The 16,003-nt window shown below is 43.4% G+C and overlaps 1 protein-coding gene across 1 annotated transcript in view; it reads right to left on the bottom strand.

Annotated features, from left to right (window-relative positions):
• The window catches only part of LOC102424595 (zinc finger protein 345-like), a 19,551-nt gene extending 16,173 nt beyond the window's left edge, over positions 1–3,378 (bottom strand). The window contains exon 1 of the mRNA XM_023748363.1: positions 3,312–3,378. Coding sequence (XP_023604131.1) covers positions 3,312–3,378 — 67 coding nt within the window. The remainder of the gene's footprint in view (positions 1–3,311) is intronic.
• Positions 3,379–16,003: the final 12,625 nt, after the last annotated feature.

The following is a 16,003-nucleotide window of genomic DNA, read 5'->3' as shown; positions in this document are numbered from 1 at the left end:
GAACTAAAACCTATGTTCCTCATACTATTCCAAAAAAGTCAAGAGGAAGGAACACTTTCAAGCTCATTCTATGAAGCCAGCATCACCCTAATACCAAAACCAGATAAAGACAACACTATGAAAAGAATTACAGGCCACTATCCTTCATGAACAGATGCCAACAACCTCAATAAAATTCTAGCAAATTGGATCCATCAGACAGATCATACACCATGATCAAGTAGGATTTATCCTGGGGATGCAAAGATGGTACAACAATCGCAAATCAATAAACGTGATACATCACATTAAAAAACCGAGACATAAAAATCACATAGTCATATCAATTAATGCAGGAAAAGCATTTGACAAAATCTAACACCCCTTCTTGATAAAAACTCTCAGCAAGGTGGGAATAAAAGATCACATCTCAACATAATAAAAGCCACATATAACAAACCCACAGCCAACATCATACTCAATGGGCAAAAACTAAAACTATTTTCCCTAAGAACAGGAACCAGACAAGGATGCCCACTCTCACCACTCCTACTCGACTAGAAGTACTAGCCATTGCAATCACACAAGAAGAAGGAATAAAAGGAATCCATATTTGTAAATGACATGATACTGTACAGAGAAAATCCTAAAGACTCCATCAAAAAATTATTAGACTTAATAAATGAATTTGGCAAGGTAGCAGGATACAAAATTAACACCAAGAAATGTATGGAATTTCTATACACCAATAGTGAACTTACAGAAAAAGAGACTAAAAAAGCAATCCCGTTGACCATCGCACCAAAAATAATTAAGATACCTAGGAATAAACTTAACTAAGGAGGTAAAAGACCTATACATGGAAATCTATAGGGAACTGAAAAAAGAGAGAGAAGAAGACATAACCAGATGGAAGAACAGACTCTGCTCATGGATTGTTAGAATCGACATCATTAAAATGTCCATACTACCCAAAGCAATCTATAGATTTAATGCACTTCCCATTAAAATACCAACGGCATGTTTCACAGATCTAGAACAAACATTCAAAAAATTCATCTGGAATAAAAAAAGACCCCGAATAGCTGCAGCGATCCTGAGAAAGAAGATCAAAGTAGGTGGGATCTCAATACCAGATATCAAGCTGTATTACAAAGCCACTGTATTCAAAACAGCTTGGTACTGGCTCAAGAACAGACATATAGATCAATGAAATAGAATAGAGAACCCAGAAATCAACCCAAACCACTATGCTCAATTAATGTTTGACAAAGGAGGCAAGAACATACAATGGAGTCAAGACAGTGTCTTCAATAAATGGTGTTGGGAAATTTAGACAGATACATGTAAAAAAAATGAAACTAGACCACCAACTTACACCATGCACAAAAATAAACTCAAAATGGATAAAGAACTTAAACATAAAACAGGAAAACATAAAAATACTAGAGCAGTGATGGCGAACCTATAACACGCGTGTCAGAGGTGTCCCGCGAACTCATTTTTTCAGTTGATTTTTCTTTGTTAAATGGCATTTAAATATATAAAATAAATATCAAAAATATAAGTCTTTGTTTTACTATGGTTGCAAATATCAAAAAATTTCTATATGTGACACGGCACCAGAGTTAAGTTAGGGTTTTTCAAAATGCTGACACGCTGAGTTCAAAAGGTTCGCCATCACTTTACTAGAGGAATCCACAGGCAGCAAAATCTCAGACAAATGCTGAAGCAATGTCTTCACTGATACAGCTCCTAGGGCATTGGAAACTAAAGAGAAAATAAACAAATGGGACTACATCAAAATAAAAAGCTTCTGTATAGCCGAAGCCGGTTTGGCTCAGTGGATAGAGCGTCGGCCTGCGGACTGAAAGGTCCCAGGTTTGATTCCGGTCAGGGGCATGTACCTGGGTTGTGGGCATATCCCCAGTGGGAGATGTGCAGGAGGCAGCTGATCGATGTTTCTTTCTCATCAACGTTTCTAGTTCTCTCTCTCCATTCCTCTCTGTGAAAAATCAATAAAATATATTTTTAAAAAAAGCGCGTCTGCACAGCAAAAGAAACCATCAACAAAACAACAAGAAAGCCCACTGCATGGGAGAACATATTGCCAATGTTATCTCTGATAAGGGTTTAATCACCAACACTTACAGGGAACTCATACAACTTAACAAAAGGAAGATAAACAACCCAACCAAAAAATGGGCAGCAGACCTAAATAGATATTTTTCGAAAGAAGACAGAAGGAAGGCCAAGAGACATATGAAAACATGCTCAAAGTCACTAATCATGCAAGAGATGCAAATCATAACGACAATGCGGTACCGTCTCACACCTGTCAGAATGGCTATCACCAATAAATCAACAAACAACAAGTGTTGGCGAGGATTCGGAGAAAAAGGAACCCTCATGCACTGCTGGTGGGAATGCAGACTGGTGCAGCCACTGTGGAGAACAGTATGGAGTTTCCTCAAAAAACTAAAATGGAACTCCCATGTGACCCAGTGATCCCACTTCTAGGAATATATCCCAAGAAGCTAGAAACACCAATCAGAAAGGATATATGCACCCCTCTGTTCAGAGCAGCACAATTCACCATAGCTAAGATTTGGAAACAGCCTAAGTGCCCCTCAGCGGATGAGTGGATTAGAAAACTGTGGTACATCTACACAATGGAATACTACGCTGTGGTAAAAGAGAAGGAATTCTTACCATTTGCAACAGCATGGATGGAACTGGAGAGCATTGTGCTAAAGTGAAATAAGCCAGTCAGAGAAAGATAAATAGCACATGATCTCACTCATTCATGTAATATAATGACCAACATAAACTGAGGAACAAAAACAGACCTATGCCGACGCAATAACTTCACCGATACAGCTCCTAGGGCAATGGAAACTAAAAAGAAAATATACAAATGGGACGACATCAAAATAAAAAGTTTAGATCCAGAGACAGAGAAGCATCGATCAGACCATCAAACCTCAGGGGGAAAGTAGGGGAGGGTGGGGTTAAGGGGGAGAGATCAACCAAAGGACTTGTATGCATGCATAGAAGCTTAACCAATGGACTCAGACAATAGTGGGGTGAAGGCATGAGTGGGAGGGTGGGGGGTAAATGGGGGGATAAGGACACATATGGAATAACTTCCTCAATAAAGAAATTTTTTAAAAAAGTAAAAGAAAGCCAGTCCTCAGGTTCACGCTGTCACTCCTGAGCTATTACTACCATGACCAATTGACCATGATTCCCTGTATTAAAGTGATCTACAGTCCTGGCTGATGTGTCTCAGTTGGTTGAGCATAGACCCACGCACTGGTGAGGTCACATGCCTCGGTTGTCGGCTGGATCCACAGTAGGGGTTGTGTAGGTGGCAACCAATCCTTGCTTCTTGCTCATCCCTGTTTCTCTCTCTCCCTTTCCCTTCCTTTCTCCCTCTCCCTTCCTTTCTACATCTAATATCAATAAAAATATAGTTGTACTTTAAAAAGTATGACTGCAGGTTCCTGATTCAGCTCACTCCTCACTCCCAGCCTTTGCACATTCTGGACCCTATGTCTGGAGGACCTCGCACTCATTACACTGGTTGCCACAAACCAGGTCCACGTCATGAAGCCCTAGTCCTGGCTTTAGGAGTCTGGGTTGAGTGTCTGTTAAAGTCCCCAGGTCCAAGGGCTACAAGAGCGGCTGACAGTCCCAGGACTCCACTATCTCAGAGGCCACAAGGGGGTGAGGCCCTGAAATACGCTCCACAAACCCGTGCACCTAATTCATTCTGCATTTGGAAAAATTTGTGGAAAGAAAACGGTCTGTTTTCAGCCTGACACCCACCAGGCTCTATGGGCTCAGGCTGCTCATGCCCAGCCCCGAGGCCAGGTGCCCTCCAGACGCCTGTGTTATCTCAGGGCTCAGTCCTCAGTGCTCACCCTGCCAGTTCCCTTATCATTGACAGGACTTCCCCTTCCTGTCCACACTGCTGTCCTCTGTCCTCCAGGCTGTCCTTCCTCTGAACAATGTTAGGAAAAGTTAGAATCCGGCCTCAGAAAATGTGTCTCTTCTTTTCACAGCGTCCTGAGAGTGAAAGGAAAACTCCTCCTGTAAACCACACCTCGTCTCTTTGATGCCTTTAAGGGGTGGGCAAACTTTTTGACTCAAAGGCCACAGTGGGTTCTTAAACTGGACCCGAGGCCGGGACAAAAGCATGGATGGAGTGTTTGTGGGAACTAATATAAATTCAAAGTAAACATCATTACATAAAAGGGTACGGTCTTTTTTTTTTTAGTTTTATTCATTTCAAACCGGCCGGATCTGGCCCGCGGGCCGTAGTTTGCCCACGGCTGCAAGTTTACACCCACAACAGGCCCGGGTCCCGAGTCCTCCTGCGCAGTCGCACCATCACGTCCTCACAAGGCGGCCCTGCAGCCTTTCCCCCTCTTCCCCCATCAGCCATGTGTCACCCACGAGGGACTCACCATTCTGAGCGCTGGGACCTGGGCGGCGGGACCTGAGAGGCCGGTCCCCAAGGCTGGAGGGTGAAATGGCGTCCGGCTGCGGGGACGCTGTGAGCAGAGAGGAGTCCGGGAGGCACGGGGACCCCAATCTCGGGCTGTTGGGCTCAAGGAGCCTCAGACACACCCCGCACGGCAGGCGCGCTGCCTCCCAGGCCTCCTCCTCCTCACGACCAGCGCCCTGAAGCCTGGGAGTCTGTGAAAAAAGAACTAAAAGTTTAAAATGGCCGCCGCGAAGAGGAAGGCGGAAGTCCCGCCCTAACCGGATGCGCAGACACGGAAATGCCCTTGAGCACCGCCCACAAGGGTGCAGTTCCTTCTGGGTAATGTAGTTTTCTCAACCTCTCAGGGCAGGGCTAGCATCCCAGCCAATGACTTAGGTCAATAAAGGTGATGTGACTGAAACCGGTTTGGCTCAGTGGATAGAGCGTCGGCCTGCGGACTGAAAGGTTTCGGGTTCGATTCCGGTCAAGGACATGTACCTGGGCTGCGGGCACATTCCCAGTGGGAGATGTGCAGGAGGCAGCTGATCGATGTTTCTCTCTCATTGATTTTTCTAACTCTCTGTCTCTCTCCCTCCCTCTCTGTATAAAATCAATGAAATATATTTTTTTAAAAAGGTGATGTGGCCCAGTAAGAGATGCCTGGGGAGGGAGTAGATGGGACCAGAGGCCTGGCTAACTGCAACAGACTGACAGATCTCCGAGGAAAAGAGGGTGGGGAGGACTGGAAGAGATCCACCAAGAATATATACACAGGGGGAAATTGGAGACATTCGTAATAGTATCAATAGGAAAAAAAATACACGTATTTTTAAAATTTTTAAATAATGAAGCCCAGCTGGTGTGTCTCAATGGTTGAGCATTGACCTATGAAACCGGAACTCATGGTTCTTTTCCTAGTCAGGGCACATTCATGGGTTGCAGGCTCAATCCCAGTGTGGGGATGGAGTTGTGCAGGAGGCAGTTAATCAGTGATTCTCTCTCATCATTGATGTTTTGATCTCTCCCTCTCCCTTTGACCCCCTAAAATCAATGAAAATAAATTCAATAATGTATATACATATATGCATAGCCCATGGACATAGACAATAATGTGGTGAGGGCCTAGAAGAGGTGGGGGCAGGAGAGAGGGAGGAAAAAGGTAAGGGGTGTGGGGGAAATTTGGGGACATCTGTAACACAGTCAACAACAATCACAAAAGAATAGTGTGCACAGCCAGTGTTGCTCAGTGGTGGGGTGTGTACCCATGAAGCAATATGTCACGGGTTTGATTTCAGGTCGAGGCACATGCCCAAGTTGGCGGCTCCATCTTAGGAGGTTGGGCAATGCAGGAGGCAGCTGATTAATGATTCTCTTTCATCGGTGATGTTTCTTCCTCTCCCTTTCTCTCTAAAGATTCAATAAAAACATTTTAAAATGTATGGCGTTAAGATTGATTTGACTCATCAACAGCAAAGTGAGTGTGGGCCATCACGCTGTCTCCCAAGTCTTGTAAGCAAAGTCATGCCTTGATCTGTGTTTATAGCAGATGTCCCAGGCATAACCAGCCTGGAGCACGTCTGCGTGAGGTTGGCCTGTGGTGCTTGTGTTCTTGACTTCATGCAGAAAAGATTTCACAACATGCGTTCAGAAAATCTTGAGGGAACATTCATTTAAGCCGGGGATGATGAAAGAATGTAGATGTCTTAGATGCTGAATGTTCTGCCTATTTTTAAGTCATAAATCCATTTTAAAAATTGGCAAAAGTTTCTGACCAGACTTTTCAACAAAAGAGATAAAGACAATGCAAATAAATGCACAAAGAAATGCTCACCATAAAATTTTTTTAGGGGGATGGATTTTAAAACAAAACAAGTTAACAGTATAATGATTTTCATGCCGGCAATTTAAAAATATTATATATTGCATGAGCTCACCTGGATAAAGAAAAACTAGAATTTTCATTCTTGTGGGTGTCTGGAAAGCCAAAGAGAATGTCCATTTTAGATCACAGTTCTGCATGTCTTAAAAAGCAAAACCTCACCTACACTACAACAGTTAGATATGTAGAACATATACATATGAAGAACATAACCCAAGTTCCCCCCAAATTTATTTATAATGCCCCAAACCTAGAAATAACATAAACCATAGATCAATAAAGTGGTTATTCCCTGACCACAATACTACTCAGCAATAAAAAATAATAAGCTTTTCACATAAGCATTAGTGTTGAATCTCAAAACAACTCTGTAGCATGAAAGAGTCCCATATTTGTTCAAGTATACACAAATTATAGTGTTTAGAACATTATAAAAAATATGAACTAATCTTTTAAAGTAGGGAAAATGAATGACTGCATTTAGAGCTGGGGAAGGCAGAAAGAGAGATTCTAAAAGGGCAGGAGGTAAATATAGGGTGTGGTAAAGTAGGTTTAGGGTTGTTAGTATGGAAAATAATATAAGGATTTATAATCAATAACACAAGAATAACCTCTTCCCTGGCCATTGTACTTCAGTTGGTTGGGCACCATCCCTTTCCCTGAGTTGCCATGGGTTCCATTCCAGGTCAGCCCTCATGCCTGCCTGGATGCCCTGTAGTTGACGTGCAGGAGGAAGCAGTTCAATGTTTCTTTCTCATATTGCTGTTTGTCTCTCTCTCTTCCACGCTTTCTAAAAGGTCAATAAAAATATTTTAACTATAAAAAAGACTTATATAAAATAAGAGAATAAACTCTGTGATTTGCATACTCACATCTGTAAGCCTACTTTTGCTCTAACCTGCACATGGGTGAGATATATGTTTATTTCACATGTGACATTTTTACAACTTTATCCATATGTCCAAGCTCACCAAATAGTACATACTACAACAGTGCATTTTGCTGTATGTCAGTTTTATTTTATTTTTTTAAATATATTTTATTGATTTTTTACAGAGAGGAAGGGAGAGAGATAGAGAGTCAGAAACATCAATGAGAGAGAAACATCAATCAGCCACCTCCTGCACATCTTCTACTGGGGATGTGCCTGCAACCAAGGTACGTGCCCTTGACCGGAATTGAACCGGGGACCCTTCAGTCCGCAGGCTGACGCTCTATCCACTGAGCCAAACCCGTTCGGGTGTATATCAGTTTTAAATATACTTAATAAAGTCTTTTAAAAAGTACTTCCAAATAAAGAACTGGATGTGCCTGTCTTGTTAGGAAATTAAAATCACAACCACATATGGGCTCTTCCATCTCTCTCCAAATTTCCTGGGAGGAGCAGCCTTGGCACAGGAGCAGCGAATATCGGCAGCAGTGAAGACTATGGCCATCGGAATCCACAGGAATTCTGACTGGTTACGAAAAATAAATCCTAAAAATACACAGTTAGAGAATTATCCTTCCTCAGCTCTGAGGTCTTGCCATTTGAGGAAACCTTGACGTGAGGCCAGGGGCTCCAACAAACTCTTTTTTTTTTTTAAATCTTTATTGTTCAGATTATTACATTTGTTCCTCTTTTTTCCCCCCATAACTCCCCTCCTTCCAGCTCCCACCCCACCCTCCACCCTCACTCCCCACCCGCTGAGTTCATCCATAGGTGCATGATTTTTGTCCAGTCACTTCCCGCATCTCCCACACCCCTTTTCCCCTAAGAATAGTCAGTCCATTCCCTTTCTATGTCCCTGATTCATTATAATCACCAGTTCATTCTGTACATCAGGTTATTTATTCACTTGATTCTTAGATTCATTTGTTGATAGATGCATATTTGTTGTTCCTAATTTGTATCTTTACCTTTTTCTTCTTCCTCTTCTTAAGGGATACCTTTCAGCATTTCATATAATACTGGTTTGGTGGTGATGAACTCCTTTAGTTTTTCCTTATCTGTGAAGCTCTTTATCTGACCTTCAATTCTGAATGATAGCTTTGCTGGATAAAGTAATCTTGGTTGTAGGTTCTTGGTATTCAGCACTTTGAAAATTTCTTGCCATTCCCTTCTAGCCTGCAACCTTTCTGTTGAGAAATCAGCTGACAGTCGTATGGGTACTCCCTTGTAGGTAATTGACTTTCTTTCTCTTGCTGCTTTTAAGATTTTCTCTTTGTCTTTTGCTCTTGGCATTTTAATGATGATGTGTCTTGGTGTGGTCCTCTTTGGATTCCTTATGTTTGGGGTTCTCTGCGCTTCTTGGACCTGTAAGTCCATTTCTTTCTCCAGGTGGGGGAAGTTTTCTGCCATTATTTCTTGAAATAGGTTTTCAGTATCTTGCTGTCTCTCATCTTCTGGCACCCCTATAATTCTGATATTAGTGTGCTTGAAGCTGTCCCAGAGGCTCCTTACACTATCTTTCTATTTTCGGATTCTTTTTTCATTTTGCTTTTCCAATTGGGTGTTTTTTGTCGAATCTTTGTTTTGATTCTTGTGCTCCTCTGGTCTGCTATTGGGTATAATATTCTTTATTTCAGTCCGTGTATGCTTACTTTCTAATTTCTTTATCGTCGCATCGAGGGTCTCATTAGTTTTCGTGAGGCTCTGCACAAATTTATGGCAAGCCCTCAAAATTGCGATTCTTAGCTCCATATCTTCCATTTCTGTCATGTTTTTTTGTCTCCGCATCTTATATGCTTTCTTGGTGCCCCCCCTTGTGGTCTCTGTGCGCAGTCTTGTTCTAGCCAAGCCTTAATTGTTGTAGTTAACACTAGAGGGATTTGACCACCAGGCCGACTGGCTGTAGGAATCAGCTGTGGGAAACGTCTGTCTTCTGGGGAGGTGTTATTCCAGCCTTTGCCTGAGGAGGTCGGCAAATGGTTGTGCGCAGGGCCTGGGCGGGGCGGGCTCAACAGGGCGGGGGGAGGGAGCAGCTATGGCCGCTCTCAGTCCGTCCCCAGGGGCTCTGCCTCTCGGTCCCAACAACCGCTGCAAACCTCGGAGTGGCCGTAGCCACACAGTCCCGCTTCTCCCGTTTGAGTCTGGGTCCCTAGAGACTCGCCCGGATCTGTAGCCCAGAGTCTGAGACTCCCTCCTGATTGAAAACGACAACCGCGCCCTCAGCCGCCAGCCCGCTTTGCGTGCGCACCCTCACCACCGCACCGCCGTACCTTTAAATTTTCCACACTGCGCCTCCGCTGAGCGTCGGAATGCTGTTGTTTTTGCTTCTAGTTGAAGAGACTCTCCTCAGCCAGCCTTCCCGTGGTTCTGGTTGATGTCCGCTCCGACTTTTAGTTGTATTTTTGAAGTGGTTGTCCACGGCGGCAGTCTCCGGTGTTTACCTACGCCGCCATCTTCCGCAAAGTCTCCAACAAACTCTTGATTTTTTCTGCCAATGACTTCAGCCACAGAAAACAGTTTGGGGGGCGCTGAGAATGTCTGTGAGAAAACATCACACAAACCACAGGCCTTTGACCATTTTATTTATTTTTTTATTTATTTATTTTTTATTTTTCGCTTAAAGTATTACAAAGGGCACCACATAAGTGTCCTTCCCCCCCCCCCCCCGCCCCTGACAAGCCCCTGCCCTCCCTCACCCCCCAGTGTCCCATGTCCACCAGTTATGGTTATATGGGTGCACACAAGGCCTTCGGTTGATCTCTCACTCCCCTCCCTCCTGTCCCCCAACCCTCCCTGGCCTTCCCACTGCAGTCCGACAATCAGTTTGAGGCAGCTCTGCCACTGTATTTATTATTGTTCAAAAGTTTGTAACGGACCTTTGACCATTTTTGCAAAATGTTCAGAAGGACACTTTCCCTCCAGTTTTCTACAGTCTCCACCACTCACTGTAAATATAGTGTGTCTGTCCTAATGGTTGTTCCATTTAAACCTCAGAGTCTTACAACAAATGACACCCGTGTATGAAATTTCATACTGCATGGCACCTGGCTATTTTGCAGTCTGTGGGGAGGAGTTCCCTTACACATTGCTGAGAATTATGTAATACTATGAACAGAGAATCTACCCTATAGAATAAAAGGGTAATATGCAAATTGACCCTAACTGTTGAACGACTGGGAAAGACTGGTTGTTATGATGCACACTGACCACCAGGAGGCAGATGCTCAGATCAGTAGGTTAGCTTGCTGCTGGGGTCTGGCCAATCTGGACTGGGCAAGATGGCCCTGATTTGCCCCAATGGAGACCCCACACGTGCACAAATTCATGCACTAGGCCTCTAGTAAAATTCATATTGTTCCCACAAGCACAACTAACGACTCCTATTCTTTATCCCCATTGAACTCACCAATCACAGAGGCACCAGGCTGCAAATTTGAACCACAAAGTCATGCAGACTTTGTTTCAAGGCACTGGTCAGCAATGCAAATAACCCCATATTGGACAAAAACTGATTTTCTGCCATTATTATGTCCCTTCCAAAGCACAGAAAGTTTGGGACTCCACAAATGCTGAGACATACTAATTTACTCTCTTACAGGAAACATTAAGAATTAAGGTGCTGCCGAAACTGGTTTGGCTCCGTGGATAGAGCATCGGCCTGCAGACTGAAGGGTCCCCAGTTCAATTCCAGTCGGGGGCATGTGCCTGGGTTGCGGGCGCATCCCCAGTGGGGGGTGTGCAGGAGGCAGCTGAATCGATGTTTCTCTCTCATCGATGTTTCTGGCTCTCTGTCTCTCTCCCTTCCTCTCTGTAAAAAATTAATAAAATATATATTTTTTAAAAGAATTAAGGTGCTGCCCTCTCAGGGGGCTCAGTGGGTTGGAACATCCTCCCATAAAGCACAGCCCCACACATTGATGGCCTGTTTGATTCATGATAAGGGCACTTAACTAACTAGGTTGCAAATTTGATCCTAGTTCAGAAAGCAAAGAGGAGGCAATTGATCCATGTTTCCTGTTTTATTGGTTTCATCTTCTTCCCCCCTCTACCTCTCCCTTTCTCTCTCTCTCTCTCTCTCTCAAATTAATAAACAATTCCCTTGGACAGAATTTTAAAAATGAAGGTGTTGATGTTTCCAGTGCATATGGTTAAATCTAAAGCTCTCTCTCTAGAACAGATAGAGAATCATCTGAACTCAGTAGAAGTCGGTCTGCTTTCATGAAAAGAATAACACATTTCAGAAAAACCCCACACTATTAGTGTCACAGTCATGATCCTCACCTTGTTTTTATTTAAGCCCTAAAATCTAATGGTTTCTGATTAAAGCCATCTCTTTTTGCTTTTAACTTAGGTTAGTCTTCGGGTGATCAAAATGAACTTTCCCACAGGAGAAGCTGTTTCTGAGGGATTCCATCATAACCTAGACACTGGAGTGAGCAGAGCCCATGGTGAACTAGAAACTGTGCTTTCCCCAGAGAAACCCATGTTTAATGTCTATAAATACAGCCAGTGTCACAGGAGGCATGAGTCAGCCAACTTGCAGTCTTTCTTAAAGCAGAGAATCCTCTGGAGACCACGTGGAGGCTGGTGTTGGGATTCGAAAGATGATTTCCTGAGACAGATGTATTGTAAATGTCCAAGGCTCCTCACGACCTCAAATCGTATTCCATCTATTGCAGACCCTGCCCCTTTCGTTACTGTGTCCTCCCGCCAGTTTTTTGAAATTCTCTGGAAGGTTACCATCATCACTGCCTCCTTGTACATTTCTGTGTTTGTCATTTTGCTCTGGAGAACTATCCTTGTGGTGAGTAAAGTAAAGCTCCTTCCAGATGCACTTTTACTCATAAATAAGCAAACATGCCTAAGCCCCTGGATTCTTTATGTGCTTTCAGGACTGTGAATTTCCCTCTGGCAATGATTTTTCTGAAGGGGCTGCCCATCAGCCCTTCTGAAGGCCGCCTGGGGATGGAGGCAAACTGTGAGGCCCCCTGAGAAGGCCAAGTCCTGCCACAGCGCCCACATGCCAGTCAGCACCCCCTTTCTAATTTCAGTGTCCACACAGCTATAGTGATCTCCCTTCACCTCCCAAATGGGGTGGGGGGGGGGCGGGAATGCTCCCAGCAGGCCTTCCCACTGGACTCTGCCACCCCTTCCCGGATTGTCTCAGGGAGGCCCCCACTCACCACCACTGGCTTCACCTTATGGTGTCACTGTCTGTGGGCTCCGATAAGGGCCGGCAGAACTTGGTTTCAGGAATGTATGAAAACATCAAAAGGGTACATTGTGTTTTTCAAATGTCCATTTTATGTCAATTCTACTTGAATCAAACTTTAAGAAAGCTTTAAACTCGATGCATCCCAATAATTTTACTGTTTTATTATGAAAGTTCTTGAGCATATTTGGTGGAACTGTATGAGCAGATTGGAAATAAAATATAATGATGTGTGACTGAAATATCTCATCATGTCCACGTTCAGGCCATCATTTTGCCAGTTTGAACTTCACGGTAATGAGAGTATGTGCACCGGGGATATTAACAAAGATGACACATGCAGACTTCACTTAATGCATTATGGAGTGCTTAGACTTATTAAGTTTGGTGGAGAATGTTAACAACGAAGATGAAATCTGTGTATGGTACGAGTGGGTTTAAATTCTACATGGGTTAAACCTTGAGAAAAAAAATTCCGTTGCAATATTTAAAACCTCTGGTTCCATAGAGCAAAGAAGTCATTGCAGTCACTGAGAAATGAGTGAACTTCAAATATGTCTTACCTTGTACACTGTCCTCCTATTGGTTAAATTGATAAATTCATTTTTAAAAATTCTTTATTGTTGAAAGCATTGCATATCCCCCGTTTTTCTGTCCAACCCACCCCCACACTCCAGCCCAGGCCTTCACTCCCCTACTGTATGTTTTCAATGGTTATGCTCATATTCATACAACTTCTTTGGTTGATCTCTTAACTCTCCACACCCCAGCCACCCTCTCCTACCTTCACTCTGAGGTTTGAAGGTCTGTTTAATGTTTCTCTGTTTCCTGACCTATTTTTATTCATCAGTTTATGTTGTTCATTACATTCCACTCATGAGTGAGACCATGTGATACTTAGCTTTCTCTGACTGGATTATTTTTCCTGGCATAATAATCCAAGGTAATAAATTCATTTAAACAATTGGTAAAAGATTCTGAGCAGACATTTTAATAAATGTGATAGAGATAGTGTAAATAAATGTATGAAAGAAATGCTCACCATAAAAAATCTTCAGTAAATAGAAGTAAGAAGAAAGGGAGTTAATACTATACTCATTTATGGGGTTAGTATTTAAAAAGATTAACCATTGGATGTGCTGGCAGGGTTGCAGAAAAAGTGGAGTTTTTATTAATGTGGGTGGATGGGAAGGCAAAGAACATGACCATTTTAGATCACAGTCCCACATATCTTACATATAACACATTCACCTACACTACAACATTGTGATCAGTAAAACATATATCTGTATAAAGAAGTGAATGCAAATATTCCCAGAAGATTTATTTATACTCTCCCAGCCCTGGAAATGAACAAAATCACAGACAGATCATTAGTTAAAGTGGTAACTCACAGATCACAATACTACTCAGCAATAAACAAAATAACTATTCACATAAGTGTTTGTGTTGATTCTCAAAATAACTGTGCAGCATGGAGGAAACCAATATTTGTTAAAGATCACACACATTATAGTACCTATAATAATATAAAAAATAAGAACTGATGTGTTGTAATGGAAGAAAAATCAATGCCTGGATGGAGGACTGGGGGTAGGGGGGAGGAGAGAGAGGGAGAGAGAGAGGGAGAGAGAGAGAGAGAGAGAGAGACAGAGAGAGAGAGAGAGAGAGGTGTTATAAAAGGGCAGGAGGAAAATATAGGGTGAGCCAAAAGAAGATATAGAGTTGTTGGTATATAAATTAATACGATAATTAACAAATAATACAAAAATTACTCTGCCCTGGCCAGTGTTGCTCAATTGGTTGGCACCATCCCCCACACTAACAGGTGACTGGAACAGGTCAGGGCACATCCGCAGGCCGACGCTCCATCCACCGAGCCAAACCGGTTTGGCTAATGTATCTCTTTCATATAGATGTTTCTCTCTCATTCACCCTCCCTTCCATTTCCCTAAAAGAAACGATGAAAGTGATGTTTAAAATACTTTTAAAAAGAATAAACTCTGTGTTTTGGGTGCTCAAAATTTTAAATCTATTTTTGCTCCACTGTGTATATTAGAGATAAGTTTCTCTCGTGTGTGATGGTTTCACAGATTTATATGTACATCAGAGCTCACCAAAGAGTACACATTAGAAGAGAGCAGTGTGTCACATGCCAGTTCACATATGCTGGAGCAACAGCCTTGCCTCAGTGGCAGGAAATATTGGCAAGCAGTGTAGTCTATGCCATCAGAACCAACAGGAGTGCTGGCTGGTTACAAAAGGCACAACCTGGGATTGGTTACACTCAAAATACCGACTTCTGCGCATGGGCCACGAAGTTTCAATCGCACTCTACATGTGCTCCCACACGTGGTATTTTGTGGAAGAGCCACACTCACGGGGCCACAGAGCCACATGTGGCTCGCGAGCCCCAGTTTTTCGACCACTGGGTTAGAGGTTTATCCTTCCTCTACCTTAGAGTTCTTGCCTGTTGAGCATCAACCTTAAGGTGAACACCCTAGAGGGGCCAGCACAGTTCACAAAACCATTAGGTTACATTCTCTGCCAATGTATAACCAAATGTTCTCGTAACTAAAAACACAGCACCATTTCCTGGAGAATCCATGCTACCTCTGGGACTGGCTTTATGTGAGTGTGTGTGTGTGTGTGTGTGTGTGTGTGTGTGTGTGTGTGGAGGGGGCAGCTTTATTTTTAATAAAATCAAAATGGAAAATCACCCCAAAGATGCAAAAACAGAGACTCAAACAAAACCAAAACTTCAGGTGTGTGAGTGTGCTGGCCTGTGGGCCCAAAGCATCATGGGCTTCTCCCAAATACAGAAGTAGGTGCAGATGCAGTGAGCCAGGTGCCTGGGGGGTGGGGAGGAGCAGGCTGGAGAGACCTCTGGGTGGAGATAGAAGAGCCTGGCCAGCTCCTCTCAGACAGACACAGAACCCAAGTTCCTCCCAGGACCTTGCCTGGGGCTCCTCTCTGCCAACTCCTGGGGAAAACAGAGCATGTCCAAGCTGCAGTGGGAACATCCCAGGAAAAGGCAAGAGAGCACAAGGAGGGGTGGGCTGTGCAGGCAGAGGCCCCTTGTCAGGGTAGCCGTGGTGGATGGTTCTATTTTTGTTTTCATAATTCTCACAGGAAGATATGTTCCATTGATTGTTATTCAGAGTGGAAGAGTGGGGATGGGGTGGGGAGAGAGGGAGGGAGGGAAGGAAGAAGGGGGAATGAAGGGAGAGAGAGAATATCTTGGATGTAAGAGACACACATCAACTGGATTCCACCTGCATGAGCCCCCAATAGTTTTCAGGTATTAAACCTGGAACCCAGGTACTTGCCCTTGACCAAGGATTTAATTCACACTCTTCATGTGTGTAGGCTGACACTCTTACCATTAAGCGACACTGGACAGGCCATGGTGGATGTTGACCCAATAAGGAAAAAAGAGGAGCATTTTGTTTCCTTAGATTGATAAATATCTACAATTTTAGTGGCTAAACTTCAAGACACTTGCATCAC

This window comes from Myotis lucifugus, unplaced genomic scaffold (assembly GCF_000147115.1).
Source record: "Myotis lucifugus unplaced genomic scaffold, Myoluc2.0 scaffold_1311, whole genome shotgun sequence".
NCBI classification, from domain to species: Eukaryota; Metazoa; Chordata; class Mammalia; order Chiroptera; family Vespertilionidae; genus Myotis; species Myotis lucifugus.
Note: the sequence above shows the minus strand (reverse complement) of the source record. Positions and strands in the feature narration are given on the sequence as shown.